Source organism: Myxine glutinosa, chromosome 9 (assembly GCF_964187855.1).
Source record: "Myxine glutinosa chromosome 9, kmMyxGlut1.1, whole genome shotgun sequence".
Classification (NCBI taxonomy): domain Eukaryota; kingdom Metazoa; phylum Chordata; class Myxini; order Myxiniformes; family Myxinidae; genus Myxine; species Myxine glutinosa.
Genome location: NC_136269.1, coordinates 86,722,035 through 86,746,054, shown reverse-complemented (window position 1 = coordinate 86,746,054; position 24,020 = coordinate 86,722,035). Strand labels below are relative to the sequence as shown.

At 42.1% G+C, this 24,020-nt stretch overlaps 2 protein-coding genes across 6 annotated transcripts in view; both read left to right on the top strand.

The window, feature by feature from the left end:
• LOC137435255 (guanine nucleotide-binding protein G(s) subunit alpha) overlaps positions 1–23,671 on the top strand; it is a 150,552-nt gene extending 126,881 nt beyond the window's left edge. For 2 of the 4 annotated variants that reach the window (XM_078784500.1, XM_078784501.1), the window contains exons 5-12: positions 9,514–9,611; positions 11,600–11,654; positions 12,074–12,147; positions 16,830–16,888; positions 19,797–19,917; positions 20,243–20,373; positions 20,477–20,544; positions 20,622–22,534. In XM_078784500.1, coding sequence (XP_078640626.1) covers positions 9,514–9,611; positions 11,600–11,654; positions 12,074–12,147; positions 16,830–16,888; positions 19,797–19,917; positions 20,243–20,373; positions 20,477–20,544; positions 20,622–20,669 — 654 coding nt within the window. In that variant the 3' untranslated portion in view covers positions 20,670–22,534. Of the gene's footprint in view, positions 1–9,513; positions 9,612–11,599; positions 11,655–12,073; positions 12,148–16,829; positions 16,889–19,796; positions 19,918–20,242; positions 20,374–20,476; positions 20,545–20,621 lie in introns of all 4 variants that reach the window. The other 2 variants (XM_068128867.2, XM_068128868.2) reach the window with 2 other exon arrangements.
• Positions 1–24,020, top strand: part of MVD (mevalonate diphosphate decarboxylase) — a 304,225-nt gene that overhangs the window by 202,725 nt on the left and 77,480 nt on the right. The gene's annotated exons all lie outside the window — the stretch shown is intronic.

Here is a 24,020-nt window from a genome sequence, read left to right as displayed (position 1 = left end):
TTCAATGGCGGCTTGGGGCCAACAACCGAATCAAGACAAGGGGCAGCGAACGCTGCCCTACCGCTCTCTCTGCACTTTGAAGAGCGGGAGATGATCGGGGAAATTGAAGGGGGCCTATCTTATTTGATTAATGCAACGCAGATTCAACTATTGGGAACAGATCCTTAACTGAAACACATAATAATGAAATAACTACAGAGAGGTCCTATGGTGCTCTACGTGTTGTACATGGACTAACTAGGGTGCGATCTTTAACAAAGCCAATTAATGGGGATATTTACAGGGGATCATTTATAAGGGAACATTTACTAAAATTTACACAGTGAAGGTTCTAAAAACCGTAACAATATATATATATATATATATATATATATATATATACATATATATATATATATATATATACACAAAGAATTAAGTTAAGCACCCCTACACAACAAATTAAGGTAAGCACCCCCTAATATATATTCTTTGTGTATATGTATACATTGGCATATATTCTAAGGTATGTGAGATCAAATAATGATTGGTATGACATTAGTTATTGACGTTATTGACGTTATTGACGTCACTTACACGTTATTGACATTACACGTTATTGACGTTATTGACGTTATTGACGCAAAGATCGCTAGAGGTCTTCTCAGAACAATGACTGTACGTTAGAAAACATAAACGTCATCCACACTGTCCGTGATGGACCTATAGCTCCATACTTAAATTGAGGTGAAAATATGCCTAAAATTCCCAAAAAATTTCACCTTAAATTATGCAGAATAAAATATTGAAAACGGCATGATTGTTATGTTTTTATGTGACCATAATATCACTTCTCCAGAAAATATAGCAATATCATGGGTATATTACACTGTTTTGACGACAACAAACTTGTAATGTGCGAGGTTGTAAAAAAACGGGGGGGGTGCTTAACTTAATTCTTTGTGTATATATATATATTTATTTCTTTATTTATATATACTAGGGCATGCCCGTACTATATCTATATCTAAAATTATATCCCCCCCTCTATTTACATGAAATGGTTTGGTCCATGAAATGTTTTGGTCCATTCGCAACGCCAAAGCGAACGGCGAACGCTTTACATGAAATGGTTTGGTGCATGAAATGTTTTGGTCCATTCGCAACGCCAAAGCGAACGGCGAACGGCTTGCGAGTACAGTGACAATCCCCCCGGGGTTTTTATTAGTTTTAAAACATAGTTTAACGCCAACATAGCGCCAACATAGTTTGCAAACGTGAAATAAATGAATACGCTCTCAAATGTGCCATCCGAGGCAGAGTGTGTCCGCCACGTTCGGCACACGCGATAGCTCGCTGCTCTCTGATTGGTTGAATCGTTTTTTGGACATAGCTCGGTAAGTAATTGTCCGATTAATATGAAACCTTGAAAAGGCACATCCTCGGGTCCCCAGCAATATACCTGGCAAGTTTAAAGTATATCGGACCCGTGGTTGTCGAGAAACAGCGGTCACAGACAAACAAACGTACAAACAAACACACAGAGATTACTGGAATTATAGATAGATATATATTTATATATATATATATATATATATATATATATATATATATATATATATATATATATATATATATATATATATATATATATATATATATATATATATATATATATATATATAAAAACAGAAATCGGGCGCTACTTTTGACTCACCCTGTATATATATATAATATAATATAGCTGAGTTTGTGTCTATGGGTCATAAGTGCCACCCATTCTGCAGGCCATGACCCTCACTCCTCCTCCCCCCTGTCTCACAAGCACTGTCCATTAGCCAGGCGATGCCAGTGGGCCAGAAATCCCCACCATTTGTTTCTCTCCACATCGTTTCATTCGGCCCCTGGTGTACATTTGAAGACTGAACAGTGTGTCTTCTATCATTAAATAAAGGTGCCGTTTTGAGGAAACAATTTATTGCATCTCATGCAGACCAACACCAACATCAGACCTACAAAATAGGGGAATTGTTGAACATTTCTGCAAGGGTTGGCATCAGGAAGGGCATCCGGCCATAAAAAAACATTGCCTCAAACAGGGAACCATGATTGTCATGGGGCCCGCAAGGCTAACCCCCGCTCTCGCGGGGGAAATGGCCTTTTTTTTTCTTTTTCTTTTTTTTTTATTGTATACAAGATCGAGGCTCGTGAAAGAGCGAACATTAATCACACAGAAAGACAAACAGACACACAAAACAAATAACATCGGGAGCGGTAGACAAGATGGGGAGAGAGGGGGAAGGACACAAACGCAACATTTGAGAGCAGGGACCGAGAGACATGGAGACATCGAGAGAACTGTGGGAGGGAGAGGGCTTTGGGGGCGAGGCATGGGAAGGGGGGGGGGGGGGTGGGAGAGGTATAAAACATATGGACACTGCCAAGACTTCCAGGAAAGAAGTTGGAATTTCAAACAAGGTGGATCTGGGGTGAATTAGGCCTTAAAACGATCATTCATTCATTCATTCATTCATTCATGCAGAGTAAACGAGGTAATGCATGTTTTGTTTGGAGTGATCGTGGCTGAAATGCGATAAGCACCACCCAAAGAAGATACTGTAAGTTCTCTCAATTCAGTGGAAAGAAAATAGTGGTCTTTAATAAGAAACACTTTTGGTTTTCTTCTGACTTTTCCAACTGTATTTCACATCAACATGGACATATCATTCGCATATGTGAAATCATGTCCACCTACATTATATGGACATATCATTCGCATATGTGAAATCATGTCCACGTACATTTTGAAATGTACATGTACACTTTAATATTATATGAAATGCACACGTGCACTTTCGTACACTCAACATCAGTGAGTTTGTCTCAACTCTGAGTGTATGTATATTTTAAAAAGTAGAAACCACTTTGAAGACTGGACAAGGTACATTTTGATTACAAGGAAAAGTCATGATTAATAGTTCGTGCTTTTTTTTCTTTTTTCTTTTTTCCTTTTTTAACTCTCCTTTTGTCGGTGTTTTGTATGTAAAGTATACTGTATGCTGTCGAGATGTCCGGCGATGTGTTCATTTACCAAGCAGCTTGCCAGCGCTTGCCAAGCCAGCCGTTCCTTATGAACCGTTTCGTTCACGTGCAATCTTGAGTGCTTAAGCCGCTTGGCTTCCATTGTGACACGGCGGCTCCATGGGGGCATCCTAAGAGCAGGGCCCCCACGCTACAGGAAGAACGGGAAAACCCGAGAAATTTTAAATAAACCCAGTGAGGGTGAGGTGAGGTGGATGAGGGTAAGAATATTACGTTCTCTGCCATAAATATAAACCACAAGAATTATCTCGGGTTATGATGGTGCTGTTGGAGTTGGTATAGGGGAGTGGGTAGGGAGATTGATCGATCAGAAGAGCAGCATTGGTTTTACGACAAAGTCACCTGCTGCATTGCCACATTAGAGAAGTGTAAGATTATCCTTGGCCACCTTTACCCAGAGAAGATCTTTCCAGCTTGGACAGGAAGGTACGAGATGGCATCCTCTTCGAGAATAATCCCGTCTCATCAGCATTAAAGACCTGCTGTGGCATAAATCCCTTAGCCTCGATTAGTTTCATGAGCTGTGGTGGGTAGTTTTCCAGAGCATCATGGTCTGCCGATGCTGCTTCTCCGACTAATTTTACATTGTGGAAGCCAAATTTTATTTTGAAGTTCTCAGACCAGCACTTGCTGGTGTGGAACCTTTGGGTAGCCATGCTTGAACTGGAGTCTTCGGACGCGGGTTCCTCATGGAAACATTGGTAAATCCGCAATGGTATCACCGGTCCACTCCAAAGCAATTTTTTTCTGTGTTTGGTCCACAATTCGAACATTATGGGCTTTTCCCATCCTTTCAATCCATGGAACTAGAATGACACTTTTTTTCACTTTGCGGAGCACTGGCGACAACACTTGCATGGATATTTAACTCACTTTTATAGATATACCATACAGTTGAATCATTTATCCCGTAATGGGGGCCCACCCATAGGTGCCGAATTTTCACCTCCAGCCAACCTATCTAACGGCTCTTTTTTTTCCGCACATTATAACCTTTCCCTGCCTTTTGCCACAATTCATTTTGTCCATCGTTTTATATTTGGGCGCCATTATTAAAAGTGCGCAAGAAACAACAAAAGACTTGCAATATGCGAGGTAATCATACACACTGAAGCAAATTATGGCTCATCTCAGCTCAAAAACCGCGATTGGTCGAAATGAAGTTCCGCAATAACGAAATCGGAATGCAATATGAGCAAGCGATTGCTCTAAACCCACGATATTTCAGAGTTTACTGTATAGCACAATATCAAAGTTGTCAACGGATTCGTTTGGAACTTGGTGGATGAATTGGGCAGGTGACCAGAATATGCCGATTCGATTTTGGTTCGGGTCTGGATCCAGATCTGGCCTATCAGTGGGATATAAAGCGTAAACTGTTCAGCCTTGAGGAGGTATGCGCTCGTCCGAGTGACGTCCTAGTTTATTGATATTTTACCAATTGCTGTATTTATGCCAACCTCTACTTTTCAATAATTTTGACTAACTTCAATACTTTGTCTGATGAGGCAAGACAATATCGACAATTATTAATGATCGGTATTCTGCGATGTTTTGTTGAAATATAATTGGATAATTATGGCTTGCTGGTAATGTGAAGGACGCAAGTGACGACGACGATGATGATGATGTTGAAGAGATTATTGGAATTTCCATGGATGATTTGCCAACGTCACTTGTAACAATAATTATGTAACCTCAGATAACGGAAATATGAAATTTTGCCCACACAAGTGAAATTATCTTTGAGAGCTTTGATCACCATGTTGTCTCCGGTTTTGCATATGAACCACGGCTCAATCGTCACGGTCGTGTATATGTAGCCTGGGTTGAGATTTATGATTGACCAAGGTTTGTGGATTGCTGATCATTATCTCCACGTTTTTTGTTTTGTTTTGTTCTTTTAAATGAGGGGATATTGTAATCGGCTCCGTCTATCTGTCTTGGCCGTCCGTCATGCTATCTCTTCCTGAACAGTTGAGCAGAAATTTACCAAACTGGATGACTATGATCACCACATGGGAAGAAGGTGCAAGACCAGTGCCATTTTTGCCCCCGCCCCCTGGCACACGGTCAAAAGTTGCAGGCACATTTTTAAATATTCTTAAATGAAACTTTTTATTTGCAATCGCCATTGGAAGACGCATGAAATCTGTAATGCTAGTATTTCACCCCTGGTTCATTCTCCAGGGGGTTAGGACTTGGGGTCAAAAAGGGGGAAAAAAAATTAAACTCAAAATTTGACAGTCATTACTGGTGGAACTTTTTGCTTTTTTCAATTTTGCTTTAGGTTGGAAGTGGTGTAGGTATTTGTGATGACACACCATCAACTTCGCTCCAGTTGGTATTGTTTACAGCATTGTGGGGACATGTATTGATAACATCGAAAATTATTCGGTGTACTCTTCACCGGCTGGACATCTCGTGGCTGTTTAATTTCACTTGTCATTGTTTAGACACCATTTAATGTGACACCTTTACCTTGCAGAAATGTTCAACAATTCCCCTATTTTGTAGGTCTGATGTTGGTTAATGAACTTCAGCATTTTGAAGGTGTTGCAGCATGCGGTCTTTTATTTATTTACTTGTATATGTATGGTTTCTGGTATATAACATTAGACCACCTGGAAACGTCAACACAGCTGTCTATCAGGCATGGGTCTACCACTGGAGTTTGTGGGTGGTTATATATAACCTCAAATGACTTTTGACAAAACAGCTAAGTTAGACCCCCTACCCGTCCCTCCCTCCCACACTCCCCTCCCCTCCCCCCCCCCCCCCCTTGCCTCCACATTATATGAACATGGGCAAATTAGAGGGTAGGGAGGAGAGGGGGGGGGGGGTAGGGAGGAGAGAGGGAGGGGAAGCGAAGGCAGCATGACAGGAAGTGAAGACAGTAAGAGGGGAGGGGAAGGCAGCGCAATAGAATGAGGGTTTGGCAAACTTGCCAACAGGTGCAAAATAACAAGATAATTGATGAAGGATAAAATTAGTTATATATTGTGTAACCGTCTCCGGGCATCTCTAGACATCCCATTAAAACATGATTGCAAACTACGAGTCGTTTTCAAACAGCATGTACCATTTTAAAAGAGATTATAACATGGGCTTCCGAGTGCGACTCGGCCTGCAGCTGCACCACAGCTCCCACCCTTTCCCCCTCCCACCCACTCCCCCCCCCCCCCCCCCCATCTTATCCTACCCACTCCCTGGCCTCCTCCCGAATTCCCAACCCACCCCTTTCCGTGCAAACGAACCAACATCGAAGAATATCACTCTGAGTTGAGGAAGAAAGTAATTACAAATATTTAAGCAAAACTACAAATATAGCGAATGGAAAGCTAAGCGGATGTTGAGAAACTGCAGTGCGTTCCATTACCAAGCAGATTGTAGAGTGCTTTCCAAGCGACTTAAGCAAGCACTCCAATGAAATGGTTGATAAAGAAAGGCTGGCTTGGCAAGTGATAGCAAGCTGATTGCTTCTGTTGTAAATGGATGAAAATTTTTCCAGATTCATTTCTACGAATCCAGATTTCGATTCCATGCTTTAATTAGTCCGTGAGAGTAGATAGTGTTTCCAAGCCAAGGCGCATTTCAATAGGCCGAAACAAAATGGCAGCTTAAGAACCCAGCGATGATGACAGTGGTCTGACCAAGATGGCGGACAGCCATTTTTGTAAGTATTTTGGGGTTGTTGTTTTTTGTTATGAGCACCCTGTTAATCACCTTCAAAAAAAGGATGTTATAACACACCAAAATACCCAGTTTTCATCCTTGCAATCTGTTGGAGGTCCAGGTGTATGCATGCAAAATTTGGGGCTGATAGGTTTCATGGTTTTGGAGTTATGGAGAACACGCACACACACCACACACTGCCTTTTATTATTATAGATGCAAGCGAAGGCAGCGTAAGAGGAGGTGTACTGCTCATATATATCTGATTGCTGTTCATTATTCTTCCTCCACAAAACTTGTAATCTTTGCCTTCATTTGTATTTTTTGTTAATTTTGTCCACCTGGAGGAGTCCCTCATAAACATAAAACTAAACTATAATTATGCTTTTGCCTTTTATTACCTCCACCAAAGGTGGACAGAGGTTATGTTTTCAACACTGTCTATCTCTCTGTATGTCTGGCTGTGAGCAGGATATCTCAAAAAGTTATGGACAGATTCTGACGAAACTTAGTGGACATGTTGGGTGTGTGGTGTGATGAGGACAAATTTATTAGATTTTGGTGAAGATCCAAATCCGAGAATTTTAAATGATTCTTCACAAATGAGAGATGGGGCCAAAAACGATATAAAGCACGATATCTCCAAGGGTTGTGGATTGATTCGGACAAAATTTGGTGGATAAGTTGGGTAGGTGACAAGAACAAGCCGATTAGATTTTGTTTAGACACAATCATTAAATTTTTTGAAGATATATGTTTGAGGTGATATCGCTGATCCATTCACACAAAAATGTTTGTGGGAGAATAATAATCCAGTTAATCGTTTTTTTTTTAATTGGACTTTTTCACATCCATTATGCAAATGAGCTACTTCCATCGATTCGTGTGACGGTGCACAACTTGATGGACCCGTATGTGTGCGTTTCATCACAAGTTATTCTCGCGTTCAAGATACTGATGTGCCAAGCTTTTAACTGTTCCAATCATCAAGAAATGTGTCCACAGAAGTTGTAAGAACTAATAGGGGATAATTTACTATGACCTTTCACATAGCTTCTTTTCTTTTCTTTTTTCTTTTCTTTTTTTGCCTAAAACACTCCCAGCACTCACGAGTGACCCTCTGAAAGTTTGACGAAGATCGGTTCAGCCATCTGAGAAAAATGGTGACGCAGACACACAGACAGACAAATTGCTCTCTTGTGGTATATATTTTTAACGGATAGTAATACATACTGGTACAACATGGAATCACAGTTTGATTATTAACAGTGCGTTAAATGTGACCTCGGCTGACAGGATGACCTCGAGGTACACACACTCTCCTCTAAGCTGCCTAGCCTGGTTTTGAATCCTGACCCAGCTATAAACTATCATCCTGGTGTTTCACAGACTGAGTGAATCATCAATATGTGCCCTCTCTCCGATGGGTGTTAAACTGGGTGTCCCATCTTTCGACATCCGTTGCTAGACGTTAAAGATCCCCACGGTGTCCTTCACAAAGAGTGGGCAAGCTATCTCTGGCACCCTGGCCAAATTACAAATTCCTGCCCGAACTACTGCTGGGAAGGCAATGGTAAACCACCCAGTACAAGCCTTGCTCAGGAGCCTGCTTTGGTGGCACAGACGCATATGGCACATCGAGTATGGTACATCAAATATCAAATAAACACAACAACTGAATAGCAAAAGCAAAAAAAACAAACAACTGAAAAGGAAATTGAAGCTGTTTAAAAGGGATAGAGCACCGACATGTAGAGTAGAGGGGAGTGTGGAGCGGGATATGCGGGTAGGGAGAGGGGAGTGGGGGGGGGGGGGGGAGAGCGAGGGAGAAGGGAGTGGGGGAGAGACAGGGTTGTGGGGAAGGGAGTGGGATGTGAGGGGAGGGAGCAGGATGTGAGTGGGGGGAGACGGGAGTGTGGGGGAGACAAGGGAGTGGTTTTGAGTGGGGGAGAGATAGAGTGGGAGAAGGTGGAAGAGAGAGCTGGGGAGGGGGGTATGGAGGGAGAGAAGAGGAGGATACTTTTGCTACCTTTTCCTGTCACTTGAGACGGGTACTCTTCCTACTTTTAATATCGGAGGATGCTGATATTTAATGGAGTTTAATTGTAAGTATGTTGCATCATCTGTGGGTGTCCAAGATTGGTGACTACTTTTGGGAGTTTATATTAGAACTTCATCACCTTCACTTTGGCTTCCTCGATGTATTAACAAAAATCAACTTTATTTAATTTTATGCTTCATTACTGAGTCAAACTCTTGCTCTGTCATTGGTATTTGGTGATGTAGAGACATAGAGGTGTGTAATTTTCGACTATAAATAAATTGTATCTGGGATTATTTTTAATGCAATTTGATTATTTAATTTCCCCCTTAAATTGAGATTGTTATAAGAAGTAAAACTATCCCCAATCCCTCACCCCCTTACGTAGTTACAATTTCTAAGATCGATGCATGTTGTTTTTCTGTTCATCATTTTGGGGACCATTCGCAACATTGACAATAATTCAATAAATCTTGAGAGAGCTTCTTACTCACGCCTGTCAAACATGCATGACACTAAGATGTGTATGATTCGATCTTTAGTCATGAAGGTCAAATTACATGGCTAACCCCGCTGTATGAGAGGGTGTGTGGCTTGGAGATCTATTTGATATACTTCACCAATGTGCAGTCTGACCTATCAAATGTTTGTTTGCTTTCCATTCTCCTAAGTCACCTTCCCTTCTGTGCATCAATTTTTTTTTCTTCCTTGTCCAGGAATTTTTTGAGAAAACACATACGCTGTGGTTGGACGAGGGAGTCCGAGCATGCTACGAAAGGTCCAATGAGTATCAGCTCATCGATTGTGCTCAGTAGTGAGTTGTTTTGATACCTTATACAGCATGTCCTTGCATGTCTCGGCACTCGATGTTGTTCATGTGTTCGCTTCCTTCGCAAAATGCTCTAACATTGGCCTTTAAGAGATAACCGCTGGCTATTTTTCGGTTGAAGGACATTTAGGAATGCATCTGTTGTGTGCTGCCCGTACTTTTGACTGCTGCAGAATCGACCGGGCCAGTTGTGTCACTCCCAACACCACTCTCGTTGCATCAATCATGCGTGCATGGTGATGTACAGGCACAGTCGCGATCGGCCTGTTGGACGAGGGCTGCACCTGGCGTCATTTGCATTCAGTCGTACAGCCTACCTCGCCCTGTATAAATAGTCTGTACAGTCTGTACATCAGACTGTGATGAAAACAATCGCATGAGCTGCGATATTGCCGCCTGGCCATTGATCTGAGACGGACTATGCCATGGCGTTTGGGAGGCGCGGAGAGCATAGTGAGCAAGCAACCATTCCGAGCCTGTGTTACCATGGAGCTGGGCAGGGAAGTGTGCATTGCTGTATCGGTGCGGGGGAGGGGTGGCTGCAAGTGAGCTATTTATAGGATTGCCGAAGGACACTGCGTGTTATTGGCTGGAGCTGGAATGCGCATGTTCCCATGCCGTCTCCTGTAACCAATTGTGACTCTTCTTTCTGCCTGAAACGTGGCGTTTGAGCTAAACTGAGCTGCCTGAGTGGAGGCAAGGTACCGAAGGTTAGGGTTCAAACCCAGGCCACAATGAGGCAGCTCCCTCCCCTCTCTACCCCCATTCGATCTATTTTTCTTGTTCTCCGGTGAATTTGAGTAAGCTTACAAAGAATGCCACATCACTGCCAGCAGCGTAGCCTATCCTTTCGACCCCATTGAAAACAATGCCAAAAGGTCTCTTGCACTTCCATTTGTCCTACATTGACCTGGCCTAATGTGATCATTGCCCCTCCATGTTTCAATGGTTAGCTGAGTGTTTTGCCATTTAATTTCCAATTACTTTATCTTATTGCAATTTAACTTTGTCCGACAGGATGGTGCAGAGGTAGCACACTCACCTTTGAGCTGTTTGCCTCAGTCCGTTTCCTGGTCCGACTACATATTGTCACGTCACTTACACCGTCCCTCGGATGGACAATAAGCTGTGTGTCCCATCTGCTAGCATTAGTTGGTGGGCGTTGGATCCCACGCTAGTAGTACAGTATAATATAAAAGACATTGGATCCTGTGCTAGTACAGTATAGTATAAAAGGAATGCGTAACGTTGTTTGGAGAAAACGTCCTTCGCGTTACACACAGATACTCCAGGGTGGAGGATGGGACAGTGGGTGGCTTGAAACAAAAAAGGCCCTGATAAGTCATCATACTCACTGGAAGTTAATCTTGTCGAAGAGAAGAGTCTTTCATGAAGGTCGAGTTATCACCGGTACACGGTCCAACCAATGCTAGCAGATCGGACACCTAATTAAATATACCTCCCCAAATCAGTTCCAGTTGAACATCAGGCCTGGCCAGTAGTTTCGTGGAAGACATCTGCCAAACTTACCCCTGCCCTAGCCGACCCTCCAAGATTGTGGGGTTATTTTGGGGTCCTTCGAGGAGTAATAGTAGTCATCATAGTTTACCCTTTTTGTTTCATTGAATCTCCAGAAATCAAAGTACCTACATGCATAAATACAAATCACACTTTTATTTTTTCGTCTTAATTCGTGAAAAAATCAGAATGCACCTTTATGTTGTAGACCCACTATTGCTTTCATTTCCAGGTTATCAACATCTTTGAAAACACCGTTTGGCTGATCTCGTCATTTTTCTGGGTCTTAGGTTCTTCTGATTTGGTATCAAAGGTTATTGGGTCCGTTCTGGGAGCACTTTTATAATTCCACATTTTAGTCCAGCTTTGTACTTGGTATTATTGAGGACGCCAGTATATTTAAGATGTTAATTTTGTATTTTGAGTTAAAACGGCTCTTGTTTGTATTTGTACAGCTTTCTGGACAGAATTGACACTGTCAGTCAAGGAGACTACACACCTACCGACCAGGTGCGCTGAGTGTACCCAGCAGTCTGCCCAAATTAGCTTTTTAGCCTTAAAAGGGAAGACAGTTTGTTGTTTTATTTTGTTGTTCTTTTTCATCGTGTACATAATGTTCAACTTGTGTGTTGCTTTCGTGCTTTGCTTTGTTTTTGCTGTTGGCCTTTATTGTGTGAAAGGCGTTTGCATTGGAATTGACTTTGTAGCTCACCCTAGCGATGAGCATTAACATTGCATCTCAAGCGCTGCTGGTACATAATCATGCATTCTCATAAGATCGGCAGACATCAGCATTAGATCGACATTAGCAAATTTCAACTGCTTGTCACAGCTGGTTGTTTAAGCCAGCAACAAAAAAAAAATCCATTCTCTCCTCAATGCCGAATTCAATTCCTTGTTTATGTTTTTTGTAATTTTTTTTGCTGCAGGATTTACTGCGATGCCGTGTTCTCACATCAGGAATCTTTGAGACCAAGTTTCAGGTCGACAAAGTTAACTTCCAGTGAGTATGATGACTTTTCGGGGCCTTTTGTTTCAAGCCATGCTGTCCCATCCTTCACCTTGGGGTACCTGTGTGTAATGCTCGGAACGTTTGCTTCAAGCAACGATGGAATGTTTTCAGAACAGCTACTTTCTCTTTTTACGGCGTAGCCCATAGGGCAAAGCCGTCTAGACCAGTGTTTGTCCGTCCGTCTGTATGTATGTATGTATGTATGTATGTCCCCCTCAAACGTATACCAATCAGAGCTGAGGATCTGGTCACATGACAGGGTGATGTGATTACGTCTGATGTCATTACGGCGATATGGCCGCTGACTCTCTCCACACACCGCCATTTTGATTTATATGCCGTTCATGCCGAACATATCGTCGAACCTGTCAAATATCACAATCGCCATTCTCTACTTCCACGTTTTTTTATTCAGTGTGAAACACAAACAAACTGATTGTTAAAATGACCATCAAATATCGAAAGCATCGGCGTTACGTCTCTTCCAACAAAACGGTACGTACCCAACCCTTGTGGGGTATAATCTAGATTACAGTAGATCTTCCCTCAGTTCTGTAAGTAAAACTTACCTCATGGATGTCTGGATTCCTCCAAATCTCTTTGTTTAATGTTATAAACAGCATCAGCGACTGTTTAAAAAGCTAATCGTGTGTGTTTGTGGTTTATAATATTTTATTACAAGCCCGGCTACGCCGCTGTTAGACTTTCGGTTTTGTTTTTTTACTGTACTAACGAAGAACCCATCCTTACTGACTGGATAATTTCCCCGGCATTGATGTTTCAGTATGACTTGTAATAACCACTCCCGCTGCAAACAGCAGTATACCATAAATATTTGCATAAAATTGGGATCCTCTGCCACCGGCTATGAATTTTTTTTTTTACTGTTTAAAACCTCCCCTGGGCAGTTTCATTTTTAATTAATTTTAATTTAATTTTTTTTTTTTTTAATTTAATTTTTTTTAAATAAAAATTTAATTTTCCCAATTACATGATGTCAATATCATGTTTTATTAGCCCGGTGTGTACCCCGGTTTAGAATAGGTACACCGTATCCCTGCGCATCGTAAGAGGCGACTAAGGGTTGGCGCCAGGAAGGGCATCCGGCCATAAAAACATTGCCTCAAAACAGGGAACCATGATTGTCATGGGGCCCGCAAGGCTAACCCCTGCTATAGCGGGGAAAAATGGCCTTAAAACGTTAATTCATTCATTCATTTGTTGTGCTCACTTTGTTGTCGCTCCGCGGAGCGAAAGGGGAACTATGGTTTTCCCCTCCGTCCGTGTGTCCGTGCGTGCGTATGTATGTCTGACGCCATGTATGTCTGAACCTTGTGAGTGGACTATCTTGAAAAATAAGCGAAGTACCAACTTCTAATCTGGTGTGTGGGTGTATCTATGCATAAGGAAGAACGCTATTGAAAAGTGGGTCGCCACGTCAAAATCGAAGATGGCCGCCGCCATGTATGTCTGAACCTTGAGCGGAATATCTTGAAAAATAAGCGAAGTACCAACTTCTAATCTGGTGTGTGGGTGTATCTAGGCATAAGGAAGAACGCTATTGAAAATTGGGTCGCCACGTCAAAAGCCAAGATGGCCGACACCATATATATGTCTGAACCTTGTGAGCGAAATATCTTTAAAAAATAAACGAACTACTAACTTCTAATCTGGTGTGTGGATGTATCTACGCATAAGGAAGAACGCTATTGAAAATTGGTTCGCCACGTTAAAATCCAAGATGGCCGCCGCCATGTATGTCTGAACCTTGTGAGTGGAATATCTTGAAAAATAAGTGAAGTACCAACCTCCAATCTGGTGTGTGGGTGTATCTAGGCATAAGGAAAAACGCTATTGAAAATTGGGTCGCCACGTCAAAATCCAAGATGGCCACCACCATATATATGTCTGAACCTTGTGAGCGAAATATCTTGAAAAATAAACGAACTACTAACTTCTAATCTGGTGTGTGGGTGTATATACGCATAAGGAAGAACGCTATTGAAAATTGGGTCGCCACGTCAAAATCCAAGATTGCCGCCGCCATGTATGTCTGAACCTTGTGAGCGGAATATCTTGAAAAATAAGCGAAGTACCAACCTCTAATCTGGTGTGTGGGTGTATCTACGCGTAAGGAAGACCGCTATTGCAAATTGGGTCGCCACGTCAAACTCCAAGATGGCCGCCTTGCGTCTTCCACTTTGTCAACTCGCATCACTTCACCGACGGGGGACCTCGGCGTAACGCTTGTTTGCAATGCTATTGACTACGGTGAGTGAACAAGTTTGACCAAAAGTGACATGGCTGCTGGACAAAGGATAAGCCAAGATTGCGGCCGATGTCATCACATGGGCTGTGGAGCAGAAGTGTCATTAAATAATTTGAGAAGAACTTTCAAACGGCTGAGATTTGCAGGAGGCTGCACGATTTGGTGATGCACACCTTTCACTTTGGAGATATTTTGCGAAAACCAAACAGCTATTTAAGTAATTGACCTCGCATTTTATCAAAAGGAAACTCGGGTAGAAATTGCAAACGAGCTTGTGAAACTCTACCAGAGACAGGTAAATGATTTATCTAACAGAGTTGTGAGTTGATGAGATGTGGATTTATCATTTCCCACCAAAGTCAAAACCAGCAGAGTGTGGAGACTTTCTTTATCCCCAACACTAAAATACGAGTTTGAGACGCCCTAAGAAAAAAAGGTCCATTTGTATTTTGGGGCCTCAGTGGTTTAATGACAGATTTTTAAAGACATACCAACACCTTGTTAGTCTCCACATAACAGCTCATTATAGTGTATACAGCTTCACCCAAAGTGTCATGGATTATGGTCCACCACTGGTCGTAACTGCATTGCATCTTGCTCCACTGGAGGTGAAAAGAGTCCGAGGCTCTGTTATTTGCAAACCTCAGGAGACAGGGTCCCAATGGTCTGCTGCTTTATACCCACCGCATGCAAACCGGTGGACTCTGTTTTCTGCCTCCTCACCCTCTCCTTTCTCTCGTCCCTTCTTTGTTCTAGCATGCTTTCTCCACCCCTCCCCTCCCCCCCACGCCCTCCCCCACTTCAGAATCCAGCACCGAATTACATCCTCCAAGTCCAAGCTGAATGCTCACATCCATTCCTTCCTTTATCCCTCTATCTTTATCCCTGTCTTGGACTTCAGCACCGAGCAATAATTTATTTATCCCTGTTTCCCTTTGATCCTCCAAATTTCGTGGGGGGGGGGGGGGGGAAACCAGCAATGCATATAACTGCTGTGACATATGCAGTGTCGTACAAGTAATGCAAAGACAGCAGCAGCCATTGATGTACCATTCCGGAGTGTTATTTTACTGCACGATGATGCCACATTGATGTGGCAAATGTGACCACTACAACCATATCATGGAGATGGGTTGTGAAGTTCTAAATGATCACTCAACCCCTCCTGCCCCCCAAATACAACCCACCTGTCACCTTGTGACCCCCTTCCCCCACCCCACACCCCCATCTTTTTGGACCAACCAGAGAAACTGGATGGCTTGAAGTTTATTAACGATGAGCAGGGATACCCAACGTTGTCTGAGGCCTTTCTAATGGAGTTGGCATTTTGAAGAAGTCAAACGTTTTTCCTCTTTTTTTTATGGGAGCCTAAAATACTTCCATACACCCACAAAGGAACGGGGTCGGGGATCCTTTAATATTGCATTTAATATTACCTTTCACATAGTTGCAAAGGCCTAGGCACTATGGAGCGATGTTTAAATAATAATAATAATAATTTTTTGTTTGTTTTTTTTACTTTCATGTTAAAAGACCAACTTTTTTTTCTTCAAAACTTTCTAAAATCTTTGCCTAAAAACACTGCGGCACTCATTGATAACCACCTTTTAGAGGCCATTTTTCCCCGCAAAGCGGGGGTTGGCCTTTTTCGGGGACCGTGGTTGTTGTTGTTTTTTGGTCCCCTTTTTGAAGCAATGTTTTACGGCCGGATGCCCTTCCTGCCGCCAACCCTGTTTGTCACCTTTTTTTTATGACACAGGGAATTACCAGTGAACTGGTACTCAATTAGCCGACCTCGGAAGGATGACAGGCTGAGTCAACCCCCCTGGTGTTAATTCAGCGATCGACCGGGATTCGAACCCAGGATCCTTGGATCCTAAGCTGGCACCCTAGCCGCTAGCCCAACACCAACATCAGAGGTGATAAACCTCTGAAATTTTGACAAAGAACTGTTTGGCCATCTCAGAAAATTTGTGGCACACACAGACACACAAACACCTATTTTATATTGTAGAAGATAGGCATGAAAGCACATGTCCTCAAATAACTGTGTATATGTCCAAAATATTTCAACGCAGATGGCATGAAATTGCTAACACATCGATGGAACACCTCTGTACATGCTCGTAGTAGTGGCGTACCTTTTGCTTCTCCAGAATAAATAAAAAGTCAATACTATCCTCCAACGACCCTCATTCATGTACTTCATGGGGTTTTTTGTTGTGGTTGTTGTTTTTCATTGGATTTAAAATTTCAATCCAAATATCTTCTTTTTTGTGAGTTTTTTTTATGATTTCTACTTTGTCACTTCCAAGGGTGATATGCTTTCATGTAGTCATTATCACTTCTTTTGTTACCCACCCACTCTATATCCCCAAAACCTGAAATCCGTGGCTCCACACAGCATGTTTGATGTTGGAGGGCAGAGGGACGAGAGGAGGAAGTGGATTCAATGCTTCAATGGCAAGTTTGCTGTTCATCAATGATCTTTATTTATTAACCATCTTGTTGTTTTTTGTTGTTGTTGTTAAGACCTACAGGACTTGTCTATTTTTTCCCTTCCTTATTTTTGCTTATGATGTCTTTTTTTTTTTTTCTTTTTTTTTTAATTGGAAAAATGGAGCACTCTTCCCTCCTCTGTAGATATGACATGTTCATATATATTGATAAATCAGCCCCGTCTTAAAGTCATAGCCATTATCTGTTGTTAATAAATAATAATAATAATAATAAACCGCTTGGGGAAAAGAAGATATTTCAATTACATAACAGTTTACAATAACAGATCCTGATTTCTCTGCTTTGAAGCATTCCTATAAATAAATTGACTTCTCCCTTTTGTTGAGTACAGCTTTACAGTGCAGCGGATCACTTTTTCCCTTGTATGGCTCGAGTCACAAACGTATTTAAGCAGACGTGCCAGACTCGTGCCATTTGGCGGCTTTCCACTTTATTTCCAAAGTGGTTTCTTTTACATGAAGAAAAAAAAATTCCCCTGCCAGTGTTATGATATTATGTTGGACTGTCTGGTTAGTTTCATTGAACAATTGATTCGTATTTTAAGTTTTATTACTTTTTTCTGTTTTGTTTGATTCGTATTTTAAGTTTTATTACTTTTTTCTGTTTTGTTATACTTATCTTCACATGCAAAATTATTAGATTTTTCCACTAACATGTCAAGCGATAATCCCGTGCACATCCAAAGTAAATCAAAGCTGCCTTTGTCAAGCTACTGGATGAACAACGATGCTTTACACAAGGGTTCACTTGTGCGTATTCTTCAATACCCCACGTGCGAAGCGAAGAGCAGTGTCAAGCAATTGGTTCACAGACGTCAGTGTATGATCGAGGAACTTCTTGATTTTGAATGAACGTTATATTTTGAACACTAGATCACGAATCTGAACACGAACCTGCAGTTTAACAGTACTTTGGCTGTGAGCTTAGCAAATTGTACGGAACCTCAGCCCGAGCACGCATGCGCAGAGAGGAGCGAGATAATTGTCTGTCTGGCAGTCAAAGAAAGTGAAAACCGTTCAAATAGGAAACTTCCTGTTTTTAGAGATGTCATATAGGACACAAACAACAGGTATGAATAACTAATGTAATGTGTTAAATATGGTGGTGTGAGATGATGCATCAATGGCGGTAAACTTCCAAAAAAAGGTTTTTTCCTACAACCTTTAAAACATTTATTTAATTTTAATTGAATTATATGTTTGAAAACTAGAACACAAATCGACTTGCTGCCACTTCCAAAAACCGTGAGTTTATCAGTACTTGGACAGAATATTACACCTTCACGACCAATCAAATTTGTTGCCCACTCGCTCTCAGCGGTGGGGAATATTGACATTCAGACAGAATTGTAGCTCATAAGAAATATAGATCGTGCTCGGAAATGCAAAGCAAGAGTTGAAAATGCGATTCCCATGTATTTTTTCTCAAGACTGCATGGGATAAGGTGTTCTATGAATTCTCTAGTTTATTGCTATTCTCTTTAATTCGAGGCAGAGAGTTCCAAATGATTTATGGAGGGAATGCACAAAACAGGTTTCCATATGTATTACATTCCTTTAACTCGTCTATTCTTTAATAAAAAGACGATGCGATTTTGAGTTTTTTGAACAGTGGTAGAAATAGTCTTTCTTGGTCTTCAGCACCTTGCTCCAAATAGCATTTCTTCTTCCTTTCTGTTTGGTTTGTGTGAAGCTAAATCTGTCGTGGCTTTTTCCAATTCGCTATAAATATTTACCAACAAGTCGGTTATGGTGTTGCATCTTACACTGTTCCTTACCACATGTTTGAATATGATTGGTTTTCTGCATCGAAAAATGGTGGAAAAAAAAAAATTTGCTTGCACACATATTTCATATTATTTTCTGTCGACAACTCCACCAAATTATCTGAGGCACCGTATTCGAATTATCAATTTGTAGCATCGTATTCACGTGCAGGGAAATGCACCCATGCACTTGTCCCATCTCCCCCTTCCCTCAATGCGTCCGTGTCTGATTCGGGGTCGTTAAAACCCAGACTAGTGTTTGTTCAACGTTTTGCCAATGTTAGTCATGGTAGTGACGTGTACATTTTCCAATTTGTTCCTCCATTCACAACGATATGTATTTCTGTTGTAAATGCCCTTTCCGGTTCCTGGCAATGACAGTGACGAACTCTGATCATTCATCCTGTCGTTTGTATATTTCATTACCTCTGCCGCCGTAGGTGGACCGAGGTTATGTTTTGACAACTGTCTGTCTGTGAGCAGGATATCCGAAAAAGTTATTGACGGATTCGGACAAAATTTAGTGGACATGTTCGGTGTGTAACAAGGACAAATTGATTAGATTTTGGTGAAGATCTGGATCATGATACGATAATTTTTTTCAGGGATTCTTCACCATTGAAAGATGGGACCAAAAATGATGCATAGAATGATATGTCAAAAAGCTGTGGACAGATTAGGATGAAACTTGATGATTGAGTTGGTTAAGCGACAAGAACAAACCGATTCGATTTTGGTTCAGATCCAGATCCGTTCCATCACAAAACGTAAACTGTTTCGCCTGGTGGGGGTATGCACTCTACCTAGTGTCGTTCTAGTTGTTTCTTTGTTTTGTTCACCATCTTTTGTTGAGAAGTCCTTCAGTGTAGGAAATAGCTTTCCATCGAGTTCCTTCTACGAATGTGTGTTATCAGATATTTTTGTCTTTTGCTGCTAAAAGTGAAAAGTAATGAAAGCCAAGTTGATTTGCTTGTGTCTGTAACAATATCAATACAGGACTTCCCGTTTCTCTGCCATTATGCCTCTCATGACCCCGTGACCTTTCACCTGCTTTATTATTTTGATGCACATTCGTCTTCTCTGCAGATGTGACGGCCATCATTTTTGTGGTCGCAAGCAGTGGCTATAACATGGCACTGCGAGAAGACCCAACAGTGAACAGGTTGAAGGAAGCACTGGAGCTTTTCCGTAGCATCTGGAATAACAGGTGCATTTCCCCTTCTTCATTTTATTTCCATTATATTTCCGTGCACGCGTCCACCTGCCTGCCAGCACCAGTGACTGCGCATCATGTTATTTCTTTTCTCGGGTTTTAAGCCTTAAACTTCAGTCTCTTACTTGTGAACAGCTGTCACTGCCTGAACACCCTTCCAAAATTAACAAATCGATTATTCATTTGATATTTCTTCTTTAGATGTCCGTATTTTATGGTGATTGTAAATCAGTTTTCCCGCCTTTTAAACTCTCGACCACAAGTATGTGCCATTTTGCTTTGCATACTGTATCAGTTGAAATTGTCCGTTGTTTTGTAGGTGGCTACGAACGATCTCAGTCATCCTATTCCTCAACAAGCAGGACCTTCTTGCTGAGAAAGTGTTGGCGGGAAAATCCAAAATTGAAGATTATTTTCCAGATTATTCTCGTTACACAACACCCACTGAAGGTACTCGCACCACCTCGTTTACAAGATTCTGCAACCCTGGCTTCTCCGTTTAAGTTTTATGCCTTGTAATCCTCTGATGCCATTTTCTGACTGTTTTGTACAGTGGTGCCAGACCAAGGCGAGGACACACGGGTGACTCGTGCCAAGTATTTCATCAGAGACGAGTTCTTGGTAAGGCTTTTATACTGTCACTTGTATTCACTGTGCTGTTGTGAGTAGTGAGATAAATATTATATATTAATTGACAGCCCATCTTTTATCTCTGGCTTCCCCCAAAACAATATACAGCGTATTAGTACGGCAAGTGATGACGGCCGACACTACTGCTACCCTCACTTCACATGCGCCGTCGATACCGAGAACATCCGGCGGGTATTCAACGATTGCCGAGACATCATCCAGAGGATGCACCTACGCCAGTACGAATTGCTTTGACCACTTCGCCTTCTCCACTACGTCTCCCATTGATCATGGCCACTTGGCTCATCTTGCATACCTTTACTGTCGTGGCAACGCTCGACCTAGAGAGCTTTGTCAGCTCTACCTCCCAGTACCGGAGCGTCACTCACTTGCTCTCTTTTTCTCGTTGGTCTCCACCCACACATCATTCATCCTCTGGTCTCTGCCTTTTGCTACAACTCCTTTTGCCTTTCGTTTCCAGTCCACTTGCTGCAGTCCAGATTGCCAGCCCTTCTGCCTCGCAACCTGTGTACCCAACCCTTGTTCTTAATTGGATGAAATTAAACTGCCCAACAAAGACCGAACATGAAACCATTGTGCATCGGATAAGCAATGAGGATTTGACTCAAGGAAGAGATGATTTCCAGTGTTCATGTGTCCTCCGAGCCTGTGTTCATGTGTGCCGGGATTCAAGATCTTTCGGCTTCCGCAAAAAAAAAAAAAAAGTATTTCCGGATGCCAAAGTCCTAAACGGACGTAATTCTCTCCCTAGTCAAACATAGTCTCCTGCTGCCTGCACTCCACATGTGCCCATCTCAGTCACAAGATGCTTGCCATGTTGTGGAAAGCGGCCGCCACAGTTATGCAAAAAAAAAAAAAGGATCTTGCCCAATGGGAAGATCCAAGCGCCATTTTGTCCACATGCATTACCGCCAGCTGCCCGGATCTCCACTTTCCCCTCCACCCTCAACTGTTGCTGCAAGCAAATGAGCTGAGCTCCCAGAGCTACAAGCTTTTGGTTGCCCATCCGCAGCTAGACCCTGCAACCTTTTGGGCTTCTTTGAGAGGCATAAGGCATTGACATTTTGATGATATAATTGAAGGTGGCAAAGAGAGTTGCTACAATATTGGACGTGTATGTGTTGGCATGCCAGCTTATGACCACGTGAGCTATCCACGCTATGGGATCATCTTTGCTTCATGCACCAAGCCAAGAACTGCAGTGAGGGAGGAGTGTAAAATTTGCTATGCTAGTGACCGTGTTTACAGTATTTATGGGGATGCCTTGCTTTGCCTGGTGGGCAGCCTATTTGACTGTCTATTCTCATTCTTTGTCTGTATTGCCTGTGTCTATTGTATCTCTGTTGACTATGTCTCTGTCAACTGTGTGTGTGTGTGTGTGTGTGTGTGTGTGTGTGTGTGTGTGTGTGTGTGTGTGTGTGTGTGTGTGTGTGTGTGTGTGTGTGTGTGTGTGTATGCATGCGCGTTTGTGTGTGTGTGTATGCGTGTGCGTTTGTGTGTGCGCGTGTGTGTGTGTGTGTGTGTGTGTGTGTGTGTGTGTGTGTGTGTGTGTGTGTGTGTGTGTGTGTGTGTGTGATGATGACTTCATCTCTCTCTCTCTCTCTCTCTCTCTCTCTCTCTCTCTCTCTCTCTCTCTCTCTCTCTCTCTCTCCTGTACATCTCCCTTTTCCTTTAGCAATAAGCCATGGAAGCGGCTGAAGGTGCCGGGCCTGGCTGCTGGGTTCGCTTGCGTGTTTGCTGCATTCTCCTGTCCCCATTAACTGTACAATTTGTATCATGTTGGAATTGTATAAAGCTGTTGTATGTAAACTTAACAAACACCTCTCCTCGATTCTCCTCCTGCCTTCCCCCTAAACGGCATGTAAAACTAGCCATGCATTGCTGCCGATCAGTTTCTTGACTTTGAAAATTTATTGTGCGCAAATTTAAAAAAAAGTGCATTGTATGCCACATAGTGAAATGAGCCTACACTATTCTTTGAATCTCTGGGTAATGAAGTCATACGATTTCCTCTTACAACGATGCATCGCATTCTGGGAAACTTTTCTTCCACTGCATTTGAGTTGTCCCCTTAACGGACTGAAGTGTATTTTGAAATGGTGTTGGGGATGCACACGCTGCCAAAGGTATGTGGGCCATTGTCGTGCAGATAGGACTGGCAATTAATTCGCCATTTTGTTTCCGGTGACTGAGTCGTCCTGCACTTGCTTAAATTATCTGTGCAGTACAACATGCCGCACCAAAGTGCATAATCATCAATCTTGAGTGATTTGGGCTTTGCATTGGCAAATGCAAAGCAAAAAGGTAATTGTATAAAGTTGTGGCATTGTTTGCAGCAGAGGACCTTCAAAACTATTGTGAAGGTGAGATGAACTCGAAAGAGGGGCGGGCCTTCATCTGGATCATCACATGGGAAAATGCAAGGAAATTGCAGAAAAGGAGAGGAATATTTGGAAGGGATAAATTGGAAGTATGCTTGCTGCCAGCTACTACTAAAATATGATGAATACTATTTTTTTAGGTTGGGTGATGTCACGTCTATAAGATCCACTTTATCATACATTGATCAAAAATACTGCTTTTCAGATGAATAGCATGTGTGATGAACCCAGGTTTGGCTGGATAGCTTAAAGATATGCGCACTCACCTCTGAGCTGTCTAGCTTGGGTTTAAATCATGACCCAGCTATAAACGTGCCCTGATGTGTCACATGCAGGACTTGGCAACAATGTGTGCACCTTCCCTCGGATGGACGTTAAGCTCCCAGCACCAGTCTTTGGTGGACATTACAGATCCCTCGGTGTTTTTTGCGAAGAGTAGGCGAGTTGTCGCCGGCACCCTGGAACAAACTCATGCCCTGGCTGCTGCCAAGGCAACGACAAATCACCCCGTGAAACCCTTGCCAAGAGATTGCTTCACCAGCACAGACTCTGTAAACAGTGCGCTACATGAATGATTGAGTGAACCTAAAGTCGCAAAAAGTATTCTTATAAATCCTTGTATTGATGTTGAAAAAAAAAAGAAAGTTCGCCGAGCAGTCTATATCGGGCCTCTGCGAAAACTGAACCTCATCTAATACATGTCCACAAAAACTCCATTTCTGAAGAGTCTAAATAAGTTGTATTTTGTTTAAAGCAAGGATGAGAGGTCGAGCAGTTCTGAAAAGACTTGCTGTTAATGCCAATTTGCCAGATGTCTTACCTGCAAGAACACAATTTTGGTTTTCAAACGGATTCCTGTCCCATTCATGATTGGAGCGATATTGTACACAGTTTGAAATAATGAATATTTTGCTGTATTTCAAACTGGAGCTGCCTGTGATGGTAAAATGGAAGCTTTTGAGTTGTATAAAAATTTTCATACTTGCTAGTTGAAGGTGCAAGACCTCCATCAGCCAGGACTAGTAAATAAATCAGACCTGTTAAATCTTGGATCTCGGATTAACC